Source organism: Mustela putorius, unplaced genomic scaffold (assembly GCF_011764305.1).
Source record: "Mustela putorius furo isolate JIRA1106 unplaced genomic scaffold, ASM1176430v1.1 tig00000174_pilon_pilon_pilon, whole genome shotgun sequence".
NCBI classification, from domain to species: Eukaryota; Metazoa; Chordata; class Mammalia; order Carnivora; family Mustelidae; genus Mustela; species Mustela putorius.
In genome coordinates this window covers 1,920,812-1,935,620 of record NW_025421304.1, presented here as the reverse complement: position 1 = coordinate 1,935,620, position 14,809 = coordinate 1,920,812, and the positions used below count along the sequence as shown (strand labels likewise).

General features: G+C 57.9%; 1 protein-coding gene across 4 annotated transcripts; it reads left to right on the top strand.

Moving 5' to 3' along the window:
* Positions 1–2,259: 2,259 nt before the first annotated feature.
* On the top strand, positions 2,260–14,791 carry ARHGAP33 (Rho GTPase activating protein 33). Of its 4 annotated transcripts, none has more exons than XM_045075922.1 (22): positions 2,260–2,415; positions 3,157–3,238; positions 4,312–4,409; positions 4,488–4,572; positions 4,939–5,019; positions 5,123–5,260; positions 5,686–5,778; positions 6,305–6,427; positions 6,516–6,593; positions 6,677–6,743; positions 6,827–6,886; positions 6,980–7,132; positions 7,216–7,318; positions 8,145–8,289; positions 8,369–8,451; positions 8,536–8,643; positions 9,979–10,124; positions 10,764–10,917; positions 11,002–11,147; positions 11,231–11,305; positions 12,370–13,044; positions 13,136–14,791. In XM_045075922.1, exons 2-22 carry the CDS (start codon positions 3,212–3,214, stop codon positions 14,404–14,406), a joined length of 3,909 nt encoding a protein of 1,302 aa, XP_044931857.1. In that variant the 5' UTR covers positions 2,260–2,415; positions 3,157–3,211; the 3' UTR covers positions 14,407–14,791. The 4 variants fall into 4 exon arrangements, with proteins under 4 accessions (XP_044931857.1, XP_044931856.1, XP_044931858.1 ...); XM_045075921.1 differs by having other exon boundaries at positions 3,133–3,238; XM_045075923.1 differs by lacking the exon at positions 3,157–3,238.
* Positions 14,792–14,809: the final 18 nt, after the last annotated feature.

Here is a 14,809-nt window from a genome sequence, read left to right as displayed (position 1 = left end):
TGGTAGGATCTAAGTGGTGGGTATATGGATGTCTACTGTGAAATTCTTCAACTTTGCTATATGTTAGAAACTTTTCGTAATAAAATATTGGGAGAATTTATGACTAGGGTTATTTTGATATCTGTATTTATTAAAAAGGGACGATAGAACGGGTTTCTGTTAAAAGTAGCTTCTGAGGGCTCCTGGGTGGCTCAGTCAGTTAAGCGTTTATTTGACTTTGGCTCAGGTCATGATCCCGGAATCCTGGGATCAAGTCCCGTGTCAGGCTCCCCACTAAACAGGGAGGCTGCTTCTCCCTCTGCCTTTATCCCTGCTGATGCTCCTCTCTCAAATAAAGAAATAAATCTTTTTTTAAAAGTAGCTGTGTATATCATAGACATGGTATATATTTGTTTTCAACCTTTTTGAACAAACCATACATTTAAATGACATTTTTTAAAAAAGGAAATTGCTGTTTAGATATAAAGAGAAATAAAAGATGTTTATAGTAGCAGAACTTGATCTAGTTGGGGGTGACTGGAGCCTAGAAGAATTTCTGAGGAAGTTACAACTTAAGCTGAGACAGGTAGGAATTAACTCATTGACAAAAAGCCATCCTAATTACTATTGCTGGATTATAAATCATCCCCAAAATTTAGTGGCATAAAACAATCATTTTATTGTTCATGGATTCTGTGAATCAGAAATTCAGACAGGGCACAGTTGGGGACAGCTTATTTCTACTCCATGATGTCTAGGGGTTCAGCTAGAAAGACGCAAAGGTGACTTGACAGCCAGGGACAGAATTTCTGGAGCTTCTCCACTTACAAGTCCGGCACCAGGGCTCAGATGACTCCAAGGCTGTGCTCAGATGGAACTATAGACTCTAGTGCTTACACATGGTCTCTCCACAGGGCTTGGGCTTCCTCAAAGCATGGCTTCCTGGCCATAGGTGCACTTCTCACATGATGCCACAAAGCTCTAGAGCTAGTCGTTCCAGCAGACAAAAAGGAAGATGCATTGCTTTTTTGCAACTTAGCCTCAGATATAGCATAATGTCAATTCCACTATTCTCTGTTGGTTGAAGTTGTCAGTCTTGCTCAGATTCAAGGGGTAGAGGACACAGACTCCAGCTTTTCATGAAATCCGTGTCAAGGAATTTGCAGTCATTTTAAAGACTGCAGGCAACGGGAACATCATGTAAGAAATCCCTGCAATGGGAGTGAAGTCTGCAAGTTCAATAAGCTGAAATAAGTAACTCTAAATTGAGCCCTCCTCAGCATTCCCTTTCCCCAATCCTGGCTTAATTTTTTATCCTTAGAATTTATCACCTTCTGATTTGCTATATTTTTGAATATTTTGTTCATTGTTTTCTCCAACCAGCTTCTGAGCCCCATGTGAGCAGGATATATTTTCCCTTGTTTTGGTTACTGATGTAGCCACAACGTAAGTAACTAGAGTTTTTGAAAGAGTGAATAAATCAAAGCGGTGCTCTCTGAGGTGAGGGCCCCTGTTGAGAACACGACCAGGGGAAAAGTTCTCTCGGAAAGGGCGTTGTTAATAGCCTTTTTGGGGCCTGGCTCAAGTCAGAGGCAGAACGATTGGGACTGGCTTTATGGGAGGTGTGGTCTTGTTTCTGGCATTGCGGGCTAAACCAGTTCCTAGGAAAAAGGAGTCAAAGCTGGAGGCCGGCCTGCAAGAAGCAGTAGAGCAGGAGGCAAGGGCAAATATCCAGTGGGCAGGGCAAGGCCGAGTCTCAGAGTGCCTAGGATAACGTCCCAGGCAGGGTATCTGAGTCTGTGAAAACCGTCCATGGGCAAATGCCCTCAGTATTCTGTGGGCGGTGTCAGGGTCAGGACTGACAAGCTGGAGCTACAGGATTGAGACGTTGAAAAGCTGCCTGGGGATGGAGAAAAGCTCTGAGGCCATGGAAGAACCCAACTAAGAGTGTCAAAGGGGGAAAAAAGTGTCAGAGGACTGGTCACTGAGAGTGGACTAAGGGGAGGGCTCAATGCTTAGTGTTAGAAGTGTAGGAAGCAAAGCATAAAGAACCTAGGGGTGTGTCTCAGGAGGGCAATGGGAGCCAATGAAGAGCAGTCATGGGCGCGGCGCTGTCAAACTTCGCTGGGCGGGACCGAAGGCACCGAGCCAGGGATGGGACCGAAGCCTAAGCCAATGAAAAGCCGACAGGTGGGCGGGGCGTCGCCCTAAGGCCAAGGGTGGAGCCAATGAGAAGCGGCGCCGCGTCCCCGCTGCCCCCGCCTCCGTGGGGCGCGCGCCGAAGCCACGGGCAGCCGTTAGGGGCGGGGCCTGCAGCCGCCCGCGCGCGGCTCGCGCCCTCCCCTTTGTGTCGCCATGGCGGCGGCGGCGGCGACGAGGACGACGAGCGAGGGGTCGAGCGCAGCCGGCGCCTGAAGAGGCTACGCTACCATGGTGGTGAGGGGCCCACGCGGCCGTCAGTCCGTCTGCGTGTCAGTCTGTCCGCGCGCGGCCCCGCCCCGCGCGCCCCGCCCCCGGCCCCGCCCGAGCCCGCGGCCTGCGCCGCCCCTCACCCCTCGTCGAGGTCCCTCTCGTCCCGGGTCTTGGGCCCGAGCTCTTAACCCGGCCCCGCCCCCTCAGTGTGCATCCCCTTCCACGCCCTGGAGGGAGGTGACAGTGGCCGAGGACCCAGGCTTGGGGGGATGGGCTAGTCCCGGGAAGGACCCGCACCGCCGGTTGCCCCCTCCCCGGGACCTGCCGAAGCTTCCTGGGTTCTTCGCCATCCCCCATCCCACAGCCATCCTCAGCGTCTTCTCCCAACCTCCATCCCTCCCTGGCTAGCCCCCTCCCCCTCCTACCACCAGCCCCCTTCTTGTTCTTGAGCCCCACCCCCATCCGGCTCCATCCTCAGCCTGACCCTTTTCTTCTCATTCTCACTCCGTTCTGCTCCCTCTCAATCAACCCTCCCCTACCCCTCCATCGGCCTGAGCCTTGGCCTTTCCAGCATCTCCCCTGCCCTTACACCCCAATCCCACACTAGCAGTGTACCTCTGGCTAGATCCTAGGGTCCTTCTCCATCTTCTTGTCCTCACCCTCCCTCCCCACCATCTCCTCCTCCCACCATGCTGCTCCTGCTCATTCATCCATTCATTCCCTCATTCGCTCACTTAACAGACATTCCCTGATACTTCCTGGCAGAGCCCATGTTCCAGACGCAAAGAAATTCACGTCCCGTCCTGCCTTGGGGAGCTTCATGGGCTGGAGAGGGACAGAACCGAGGGTGAGACCCAAGGATGAACCCGGGGTCGCAGGGATATGAAGGAGGGAGTGGCTAGAGCCTGGCCTGGGAAATACCGATCTGGCAGCTGGTTAATTTATTCATCAGATCTTACTCAGCTCCTGCTGTGTGAGTGGGCACTGGGACCCAGAGAAGAATTAGGCTCAACCTTCCTTGTGAGGAGCATCAGTTCTGTGCCCAGCTCTGTGCTGGGTCGCTGATCCTGGGGAAGTCACAGTCCAGTGGGGGGAGATGGACTTGTCACCTGTGGTATCTCAGAGTGCTCAGGGCTGGGATGGGAGAACCTCAGGGGATAGAGGAGTCTAGAAACGCAGGCTAACACTTCCAGGACAGGGAATGAGAGAGATGAGACCTGAGGGATGAGGAGGACGGAACCTATGGAAAGCATAAGGAAGAGTGAGTGTTCCCTGCAGAGGGAACTACCTTTGCAAAGGCCTAGGAGGAAATGAGAAGATGGTGCTTTTGTTGGACTCTTAAAAGTTTGAAAGCTTCCGGAGTGGAGGCCGAAGGGGGAAGATGGGACTGGAGAGGTAAACAGACCTGAGAATTCAGACTTTTATCTTGAAGATAACAGGGAGCCGTTGAAGGTCTATGATCTGTGGAGAGACAGGCAGATATGTGTGGTATGAAAATTATACTGGCGCTTGCTATGAAGAAGCTGGCAGGAGGGGAGAGGTTGGAAGCAGGAAGATTGATAAGATGGGAGCTGTGATTGTCCAGACATCAATAAAAGGTGTGGAGAGGCACATGGGGGCATGACTATACTCCGCAGGGGCTAAAGGAGGGCTTTAAACAGGGAGAGATGGTACCAGCATGTGCTCTCTCTCCCTCACCTTCAGGCTGTGCTCTTCCAGCCCCCCACCCCAGACCACACACAAAGAAGCAGGCCCACCCTTAGTTGCTCTCACCTCTCCTTGACCTACCCTTTTGCTCCATGCTTAGGGCAGCCTATGGAGCAATTCGGGCCTCTGCGCCCAGGCTCACAGATAACAATGCTCCCGTTGTCTCTCTGCTCCCATCTCTGGAGGCCTCTGATTCTTCTTTCTGTTCTACAGGCTCGCAGCACTGACAGCCTGGATGGCCCAGGGGAGGGCTCAGTGCAGCCCTTGCCTCACACTGGGGGGCCCAGTGTGAAGGGGAAGCCTGGGAAAAGGTGAGAGATGAGGGTGAGGTTCAGCTTAGGAGGGGGGTTGAATGCAGGAGCCACCAGTGATGTGTACCTGTCCCCCAGGCTCTCGGCTCCTCGAGGTCCCTTCCCCCGGCTGGCCGACTGTGCCCATTTCCACTACGAGAATGTTGACTTTGGCCATATTCAGGTATGAGGGCTTTGCACCAGGTGGGAGGGTGAGAGCTTCCCCAGCCCTGAAGCAATATTAGCCACTTTACCCTTAAAACCTGTCTCAGGAATAGGTGCTCCTCCCACCTGAGCAGTCAGTGGCAAGAGTCACAGGGCGGAAGGGGAGCACGGTTCATTCATTCGTTCATTTCTTTATTCATTCACCTAACCTTTTGTTAGGTGTAGGCTCTGTGCCAGGACGCTGTACTCTGAGACATTACCAGGCCCTGCCCTCAGGGAGGCCAAGGCCAGGGTTGCAGACCCATCTCTAGATAGTGCCCACCTGGAAAGATCAGGACTGGAACAAAAGTGAGGCCCCTCCCTGGGCCTTTGTTTCCCTCTGCAGCTCCTGCTATCTCCAGAGCGCGAAGGCCCCAGCTTCTCTGGAGAGAATGAGCTGGTGTTTGGGGTGCAGGTGACCTGTCAGGTGAGGCCACCCCCTTCTCATCTGGCCTGACAGATTGGTCTTTGTGGCTTCCAGCTCAGTGTAATGGGACTACTGGTCCTTTCTGTCCCTCCTGTCCCCACAGGGCCGCTCCTGGCCAGTTCTCCGAAGTTACGATGACTTCCGATCCCTGGATGCCCACCTACACCGGTGCATATTTGACAGGAGGTTCTCCTGCCTCCCAGAGCTCCCTCCACCCCCAGAGGGTGCCAGAGCTGCCCAGGTAACCTGCTGGTTGTCTCAGCCCCCTGCCCCCCAGCTATGGTGTGTCCTCCTGAGCAATGTGGGAAGCCGTCAAGAGAGGATAGTGAAATACTTAAACACTGCTATGGCCCAGGTTCCAACCAGTCGGAAGGGAGAGGCCCATGATGAAGCTGCAGCAGGGAGGCTCCTTTCAGTTTTAGGATGATGAGGTGTTCCAGGGGATTCGGTGGGAGAGTCAGCGGGGCCCCGCCCAGTGCGGGCACACAGGAGCCTGGCAGCCCATTTACTAACTGATACGGAAATAGGTCAGTGCTTACCAGTGGAGCGGCACCATGCATTCAGGCTGAATCCCAGCCCTGCCTAGAGGTGAGCTAGGGCAGTAGAGAAGGGCAGTGAACTCTCTCAAGGTCCCCTCACAATAGCCCCCCAACAACCTGCCCCCAGATGCTGGTACCCCTGCTGCTGCAGTACCTGGAGACCCTGTCGGGCCTGGTGGACAGTAACCTCAACTGCGGGCCTGTGCTCACCTGGATGGAGGTGCGCCCAGGAAGGGGGGCTTGGAGCTGGGAGGGAGCGAGGACCAGTTTGCAAGTGTGTGTGGGTGCAGGAAAGAAACGAGCCAGAGTGGAGGAGGCCCTGGTATTTCAGTGTCTGTGTGGGCATGCCTGTGAGGGAGAATGAACGTGTGTGTGTGTGTGTGTGTGTGTGTGTGTGTGTGTGTGCGCGCGAGCGAGCAGGCATTGGACTGTGCGCATGTAAGCATTTCAGGATCTATCAGTTAGAAATAGGTATGACTGTAACTCCTAGAACACCGGGCCCACAGTGGCTCCAACCAGGTTTTCAGAGAGGAGGTGAGCTTGTCTGCTACGGAGGATGAGGGCACCGGGGTGTCCCAGGACATGAGAAGGGCGGAGGGGCTTTGTTGGACAAGAGTTTAGGTGTTTGACCCATAGCTCTGACCAACAGAGGCTCTCAGGTGGGGGACAGGTAGTGGCCTCCTCCTGGCCTGGAGGAAACTTCTCTGCCTTTATTGTCTCCTCCTCGTGGTCTCTCCCCACCTCAGCTGGACAACCATGGCCGGCGCCTGCTCCTCAGTGAGGAGGCCTCCCTCAACATCCCCGCAGTGGCCGCCGCGCACGTCATCAAGCGGTACACAGCCCAGGCACCAGACGAGCTGTCCTTCGAGGTGAGGCTATGGGGAAGCAGACTCCGGCTGGGCTCCCCACTTCCCTTGTCCCTTCTGACCCTCCCTCCAATGACCATCCCTCTCCCAGGTGGGAGACATTGTCTCCGTGATCGACATGCCGCCCACTGAGGATCGGAGCTGGTGGCGGGGCAAACGAGGCTTCCAGGTGAGCCTGGCTCGGGCGGATGGGAGGGCCAGGGCACCGCGCCAGCTAGGGTGGCCCACTCACTGACCCCAAACCCTCCTCAGGTTGGTTTCTTCCCCAGTGAGTGTGTGGAACTGTTTACGGAGCGGCCTGGTCCAGGACTGAAGGGAGGTAAGTGCCAGGGACAAAATGGGGAGGCTTCCCTGCCTTCTTTGCCCATCATCCAGTCTTTCCACCCTTTGTTCACCCCACAGAAGCTGATGGTGCCCAGTGCGGTGTCCCAACGCCCCAGGGTGTCTCCTCTCTGACCTCAGGTAATGGGACAAGAGGGCAGGCCCCTGCCCACCCCACCCACCATGAGACCAGTGGTCACACTGACCCTCTGTGACTTGCCTTTACTCCCACAGCTGTGCCCCGGCCACGTGGGAAGCTAGCGGGCCTCCTCAGAACCTTCATGCGCTCCCGCCCTTCTCGGCAGCGGCTGCGGCAGCGGGGCATCCTGCGGCAGAGGGTGTTTGGCTGTGACCTTGGCGAGCACCTCAGTAATTCAGGCCAAGATGGTGAGGCCCCATGTCCACCTGCCCAGCCCGCTTCTCCCGCCCCGTTACAGCCTGCCCAGACCTGAGCCCCTGCTTCCTCCCAGTGCCCCAGGTGCTTCGCTGCTGCTCTGAGTTTATCGAGGCCCACGGGGTGGTGGATGGAATCTACCGGCTCTCAGGAGTGTCATCCAACATCCAGAGGCTACGGTGAGGGCCTTCCACCAAGCCCTTCCGCAAACACTCACTGAGCATCATCTCTCTTCCAGGCCCTGTGCCATGTGCTGGGGACACAGAGTTATGGAGGGTGTGGGGGGGTGGCGGTTAGGAGAGCTTAGAGTGGGGTCGGACTGGGGCTGGGGGCAGGGAGGGTTTTCTTGAGGAAGTGACAGCCAAGCTGAGGCACAGTGAGTACAGGGGAAAGCAGCAGGAGCTCATGTCCCTGGAGTAAATGGACCTTTCAGATACTGTTAGGATTTTGCCTTTTACTCAGAGGAAGGGGTCTGAGCTGGGGAGGGACAGCGTGAACCGTCTAAGGTGGGAGGCAGTGAGGCAGGAGTCCTGGGGCTAACAGGAGGCGCGCGAGGTAACAGTATGGAGCCTGGGGCTCTGCGAGATGAGGCAAAGAAAGGGTCACACGAGATGGCATTTACCCAAGAGCAGTGGACACAACCAGAAAGTTTTGAGCAGGGGCTGCTAGGATTTTGGCCACATTTTCCAGTGACCTCTTGAAGCCAGGAGAATGACAACTTCGTGGGAGTAGCGTTGTGATCACGTTCTGTATTCAGATGACCTCGGGTAGCCACAAGCAGGAGCACCTCCCACCTGAGCCTCAGTGTCATCCTCTGTAAAATGGGGCACGCTTGGTGGGGCACACAGAGTTGTTAGGGAGTTCTGTAAGGTACTACCTCTGAAGAGCCCAGCACAGGAAGAGAGTTGCTTCTGTCTGTGGACCCTTTGGGAGGTGGGGGAAGAACATGGCCAGGTGGGTCAGCTCTGACCTGAGTCTTTCTTCTCCTTGACCTGGTGGCCTCAGGCATGAGTTCGACAGCGAGAGGATCCCTGAACTGTCTGGCCCTGCCTTCCTGCAGGACATCCACAGCGTGTCCTCCCTCTGCAAGCTCTACTTCCGGGAGTTGCCGAATCCCTTGCTCACATACCAGCTCTACGGGAAGTTCAGCGTGAGTAAGGGAGCTGGCAAGGTTGGAGGGTGCTGGGATGCCCCGGCCCAGCCCCCGTCACGCCTGTGCTTCCTCTCAGGAAGCCATGTCCGTGCCCGGGGAGGAGGAGCGCCTGGTGCGTGTCCACGATGTCATCCAGCAGCTGCCCCCGCCTCACTACAGGTAAGCCAGAAGGGGCAGGGAAGGCCTGTGGGGGGGTCCCATGGGAGCTGAGGCTCAGGTGTCGTCCTCCACTACCACCCCCAGGACCCTGGAGTACCTGCTGAGGCACCTGGCCCGCATGGCAAGACACAGTGCCAACACCAGCATGCATGCCCGCAACCTGGCCATCGTCTGGGCGCCCAACCTGCTACGGTGAGCTGGCAGCCCACCAGCCTGACCCCCTCAGCTTCCTTCCACAAGCTGGGCCTCAAGTCGGCCCCACACTTCCCACCCAGAACCCACCCAGCTTCTGTTCTCTCTTTCACTTCATTCCACACATACTTCCTAAGGACCCCCTGGGTGCGGGCTCTTGTTCTCAGCCAAGGGACCCAGGACCCAACAGTGAGCAAGAACCTGTGCTCCTAGGCTCACATTTTCATGGCGGAGATGGACAATGAGCTAGCAACAAGAAAACTAGAGAGTGTGGTGTGATGGTGACGAGTTCCAAGGAGAAAGATGACAAAGCAGGGAAAGGAGATGCATGTGGCCATGGAATTTTGAAAATTTTAGAGGGGCAGGCGAGGCTTTCATAAGAAGTGAGCCCCAGAGGATTTGATGGTGACCGAGACAGAGGAGCTCTCTGCTCTGCGTGAATTAAGTGGTCCGTGAGATGGTGGATATAAGAACTATTAGGACAAAGAAAAAAAAAAAGAGAGAGAAGGAAGCTTTAACAATTTTAAATAAGGTGGGTGAGGAAGACTCCATTGAGAAGGTAACATTTGGGTCAAGACCTGCCGGAGGCGAGGGTGGGGACCCATGTGGACTTGTGGGGAGGAGCAGACCAGGCTAAGGGAACACAAGTGCCAATGTCTGGAGGCTGGAAAGGCACTTCTGTGCTAGAAGGCCAGCAGGGAGCCCAGGGTGGCGGGAGGGAGCAAGGGAGTGAGTGAGTAGTTGAGGGGGAGGAGATGACAACGTCAGAGTGATGACGGGACCAGCCAGAGCAGTAACTTCTGGGTTCCAGGTCATGGTAAGGACTTTGCTTCTGCCAGGAGAGAGGTGCAGCAGGGGAGGTTCTGAGCCTGCAGGGCCCTGATGGGGTCACAGGCTCCCTCTGGTTGTGGCCTGGAGCAGACTGCAGGGGGCAGGATAACCTGGGAACCCAGGGAGGAGCCGCTGTGATGTCTGGGAGTGGGAGGATAGAGGCTGGGCCACCGTGGGGAAAGTGGGGGAGAAGAGTTTAGAATCTGGAGAGATTTTTGTGGATGGAGCAGACAGGGATTGCTGAGAGGCTGGATGTAGGTGTGAGGGGAAAGAGAGGGGTCAGGAGCATCACCCGGATGTGTCTGGCCTGAGCACTGAGATGGGGAAGGCAGGGAGGGAGGGGGTTGAGGAAAGGTTGAGAACCCAATTCTGGATGTGATCACTTTGATGAGGTCAGAGGTTTTGGATGACTGTCATTTCTTCTGTTGACTTCCCATCGTGCCTAGCTGGAACCTGCCAGCTGGGCTCAAAGCACCTGGCACCCCTCCCCCTTGTCCCATCCAGGTCCATGGAACTGGAGTCTGTGGGGCTGGGTGGGGCAGCAGCCTTCCGGGAGGTCCGGGTGCAGTCTGTGGTGGTGGAATTCCTGCTCACCCATGTGGATGTGTTGTTTAGTGACACCTTCACCTCTGCTGGCCTCGACCCTGCAGGTATGCTCATCCCACCCCCTGATGTCCTGGCTACTGCCCCCTCATTGTTAGGGCTGCAGTGGGAGGGCAGGTGGGCTCCCAGCCCTATCCCTACCCCACTGAAGCTGGACTTCCCTCCTGGCTCCTTGAGGACCCCGCCCCGGCCTCTCCCTCCCCTCCCCCCACCTTCTCATTTCAGCTCCTACGCTCAGGATCCCCACTTCTTGGCCCGGACATCGTTCTTCCTTCACCCCTTGTAGCTCCCGGGGGCTCTTGGGGCCTTGGGGCCACCAGGGAGGAGGTGGGAGGTCCCCAGACTTGACCCCGCCCTGGCCCCACCCAGATTCCCCGCCCTACCCCGGACCCCAGCCCAATCAGGATTCAGCACGTCGGAGGGCCCTCTGGCCCGAGGTAACTGAAGCCAGAGCCGCTGCCCTCGCTGGCTGCCGGGAGCTGCCTCCTCATCAGCTCGTCCTGCCTCACTCCTCCTCCTCACCTGCCTGCTGCCCACCCATTCCCGCCTGATCCGCCCTGGCCCCCTGCCTTGCCAGCCCGGGTGGGCACGCTGCGGGGCCGGGGCTTGGGCTGTGGCGCTTGGCTTTGCCTGTGGCCTTGAGAGGCCCCCAGAGCTGACAGCTGCCCCCTTTCCCAACTCCTTAGGCCGCTGCCTCCTCCCCAGGCCCAAGTCCCTTGCGGGCAGCGGCCCTTCCACTCGCCTGCTGACGCTGGAGGAAGCCCAAGCTCGGACCCAGGGCCGGCTGGGGACTCCCACCGAGCCCACCACTCCCAAGGCCCCAGCTTCACCTGTGGAAAGGTGAGTGGAATGCTGGGGGAGCACAGGGCCAGCCTGGAGGCCCCAGATCCTCTGACTCTCTCCTTTGTCTCCCGCAAACCCCAGGAGGAAAGGGGAGAGAGGCGAGAAACAGCGAAAGCCAGGGGGAAGCAGTTGGAAGACCTTCTTTGCACTGGGCCGGGGCCCCAGCATCCCCCGAAAGAAGCCTTTACCGTGGCTGGGGGGCACCCGTGCACCCCCGCAGCCTTCAGGTCAGAGGCTGCAGTGGGTGGGGAGTTGGGGTGGAGGGGAGGCACTCTGGAGTGCCCCATGCCCATCCTGCCTCTTTTCGCAGGTGGCCGACCTGACACAGTCACGCTAAGATCTGCCAAAAGCGAGGAGTCTCTGTCATCGCAGGCCAGCGGGGCTGGTGAGCGCCAGGTGGCCCAGGCCCGGCCTGGTGGAGGAGCTGGGAGGGCTGGCGGCCCTGGGGTGGCCTCTAAATGTACTTCAAATTTGTGGGTTTGGGGTTCCTTTTTGATGTTCTTTAGTTCCTAATCTGGACATGAGTTTCAGTGTGTTAAAAAAAGTGTCACCCTTGGTTCATGATGCTCTGTGATCACTGGTCCAGGCAGGGCCCTTGCAGGTTTTTATTTATTCCTTTGGGAAAAAAATCTAAGTAATGAAACGACCACCTGTGAGCCCACTGGCCAGAAGTGAAAGAGCCCCACTCCCTTGGTTGCAAGCTCCTTCCCACCAGAGGCAGCCCTGGATTCCATGGGCAGCATCTCCTTGCTCTAAGATTTTATCCCCTGCAGGCCTCCGTGTAACATATGGCACAGTCCTAGCTGTTTTGTAAATGTTGAAGGTCTCCGAAGAAAGGGTGCTGGATGCGGAACTTGACTTCCCGCTCACTGCCAACCACGTAGCTGAGTGTTGCTCAGCCTTGTGCCTCTTAGCTGCTCTCTGGCATTCATGTGCGGCTCTCCCATCCCAAGTCACTTGTCTATCCTCCTCCCGAGGGCTTGGGGGCTTTGGGGAGCACTCCTTACACACCACACTCTGGAGAGTGTTCCAGGCACCCAGGAACGAGGGGAGGGGCACGCTGTGGGCCTTGCTCATGTTCAACTTTACAGGACAAGGCCCAATTGCCCCCTGCCCGCCCCCCCCCAAAAAAAATCAGTCACGTCTGTACTCCTGATAGTGATAGTGAGAGCTCGGGAGTCCCGCTGGTCTCCCGCTCACAAGCCTTGTGGTTGTCAGATGTCAGACTGGCCTTTGGGGGTAGAACGATTCTTATCATGGCCTTGCCATCTCTTTCCTTTCTCATTTTGTGTGTGAATAGTGCGTGGATTTGCAGCCACTGGGACCCTACCCAGGGGAATGCCTCTTCGTGTAACTTCCCCAGCCTAGCCCACTGGGTGATGTACCCTATCCTTACTGCCATATGCCTATGAAGTTCTGACCCCTGACACCTAATTGCCCCCCTTCCAGGCCTCCAGAGGCTGCACAGGCTCCGGCGACCCCACTCCAGCAGTGACGCTTTCCCTGTGGGCCCGGCACCTGCTGGCTCCTGCGAGAGCCTGTCCTCCTCCTCCTCCTCCTCCGAATCCTCCTCCTCTTCAGAGTCCTCGTCCTCCGGATCCTCAGCAGCTGGGCTGGCGGCACTCTCTGGTTCACCCTCACACCGAACCTCAGCCTGGCTAGATGATGGTGACGAGCTGGACTTTAGCCCACCCCGCTGCCTGGAGGGGCTCCGGGGGCTCGACTTCGATCCCCTTACCTTTCGCTGCAGCAGCCCCACGCCAGGGGACCCGGCACCTCCCGCCAGCCCGGCACCCCCAGCCCCTGCCTCCGCCTTCCCACCTAAGGTGACACCCCAGGCCCTCTCACCCCGTGGGGCCGCCAGCCCTGCCTCGCCCACCGCTCTGGACATCTCAGAACCCCTGGCCGTATCTGTGCCACCTGCTGTCCTGGAGCTGCTGGGGGCCGGGGGAACGCCTGCCTCAGTCACCCCAACGCCGGCCCTCAGCCCCAACCCCGGCCTGCGGCCCCATCTCATCCCCTTGCTGCTGCGCGGAGCCGAGGCCCAGCTGAGTGACACTTGCCAACAGGAGATCTGCAGCAAGCTGGCCCTGCCTGTTCCCCGGGGAGCCCCAGGCCAGCATGGTGAGTCCTGCTCTGCCCACCCCATGCCCTTAGGAACCCTGAAGGTGCATCCAAGCCTGGCTGACTTCTCTTCCCATTCCTCTCTGTGTAGGTCCTGGTATGGATTCACCGCTGCTGCCCCCACCCCTGTCGCTCTTGCGCCCTGGGGGGGCCCCACCCCCACCCCCCAAGAACCCAGCACGCCTCATGGCCCTGGCCCTGGCTGAGCGGGCTCAGCAGGTGGCCCAGAGACAGAGCCAACAGGAGCATGGGAGCACCCCTTCTGCTCCCCACTCCCCTTTCCACCGCTCACTGTCGCTGGAGGTGGGCAGTGAGCCCCCAGGGACCTCAGGGGTTGGGCCAGCCCCCAACTCCCTAGCCCATTCAGGTGCCTGGGTTCCTGGACCCCCACCCTCCCTACCAAGGCAACAAAGTGATGGGAGCCTGGTGAGGAACCAGCGGCCCCCCGGGACCTCAAGGAGGGCACTCAGAGGCCCTGCCCAGGTCAGTGCTCAGCTCAGGAGAGGTGGAGGGTGCAGGGGGTATGGGGATGAGCCACAGATGGCAGCTTGGTTCCTGTATTCTGTCCCCCCACAGGTTCCTACTCCTGGCTTCTTCTCTTCAGCCCCTCGGGAGTGCCTGCCGCCCTTCCTTGGGGTCCCCAAACCAGGCTTGTACCCCCTAGGTTCCCCATCCTTCCAGCCCAGCTCCCCAGCCCCGGTCTGGAGGAGCCCCTTAGGTCCCCCTGCACCACTTGACAGGGGAGAGAACCTATACTATGAAATCGAGACGGGTGAGGGAACCCCCTACTCTGGCCCCACTAGGTCCTGGAGTCCCTTTCGCTCTATGCCCCCAGATAGGCTCAATGCCTCATATGGCCTGCTTGGCCAATCGCCACCACTCCACAGGTCCCCTGACTTCCTGCTCAGCTACCCACCACCCCCTTCGTGCTTTCCCCATGACCACCTTGGCTACTCAGCCCCCCAGCATCCCACCAGGCGCCCTACCCGGCCTGAGCCTCTGTATGTTAATCTAGCTCTGGGGCCCAGGGGTCCCTCACCCGCCTCTTCCAGCTCCTCCTCCCCTCCTGCACACCCCCGGAGCCGTTCAGATCCTGGCCCCCCGGCCCCCCGCTTACCCCAGAAACAGAGGGCCCCCTGGGGCCCCCACACCCCTCACAGGGTACCTGCGCCATGGGGCCCTCCAGAGCCTCTCCTGCTGTACAGGGCAGCCCCACCAGCCTATGGGAGGGGGGGCGAGCACCACCGAGGGTCCTTGTATAGGAATGGGGGGCAAGGAAGGGAGGGGGCTGGTCCCCCACCCCCCTACCCCACTCCCAGCTGGTCCCTCCATTCTGAGGGTCAGACCCGAAGCTATTGCTGAGCCGCAGCTGGGAGAGACCTTCCTCCCCTCCCTTCCCCCACACTGATATTGACCCAATCCAATCCCTTGTTTTGTATTTTCTTGAGCTCCTGACCCCTACCCCAGGTTTCTAACTTTGTAACATGTTTCTGATGTGGGTCCCTAACCTGTTATAGCTTCCCTACTCCGGGCTGAAGGGCACACCCATCCCCCCACCAACTTCCCCTCCTGGGGGCTCCCGCACAAATCTGAGGGCTAGGCCAACACCCTGTCTTCCCTCTCCCAGGAGCCCCCAGCTTGTCCTGACCTGTGCACAGGGGATTGGGGAACAGCTCCTGCCCATCTCCCCCCACACTTCCCACTAAACCATCTGACAAAATTAATGAATAAAAATGGTGAAAACACGGCCAGTAGTGTCATGCTG

What these genes read in the sequence shown, in the direction of transcription:
- ARHGAP33 (XM_045075922.1), top strand. Translation starts at nt 3,212, where the DNA reads ATGGGCTGGAGAGGGACAGAACCGAGG. An exon ending in TCCAACATCCAGAGGCTACG is followed by an intron (nt 7,319 to 8,144) that starts GTGAGGGCCTTC and finishes TGGTGGCCTCAG; the next exon opens with GCATGAGTTCGACAGCGAGA. An exon ending in ATCGCAGGCCAGCGGGGCTG is followed by an intron (nt 11,306 to 12,369) that starts GTGAGCGCCAGG and finishes CCCCCCTTCCAG; the next exon opens with GCCTCCAGAGGCTGCACAGG.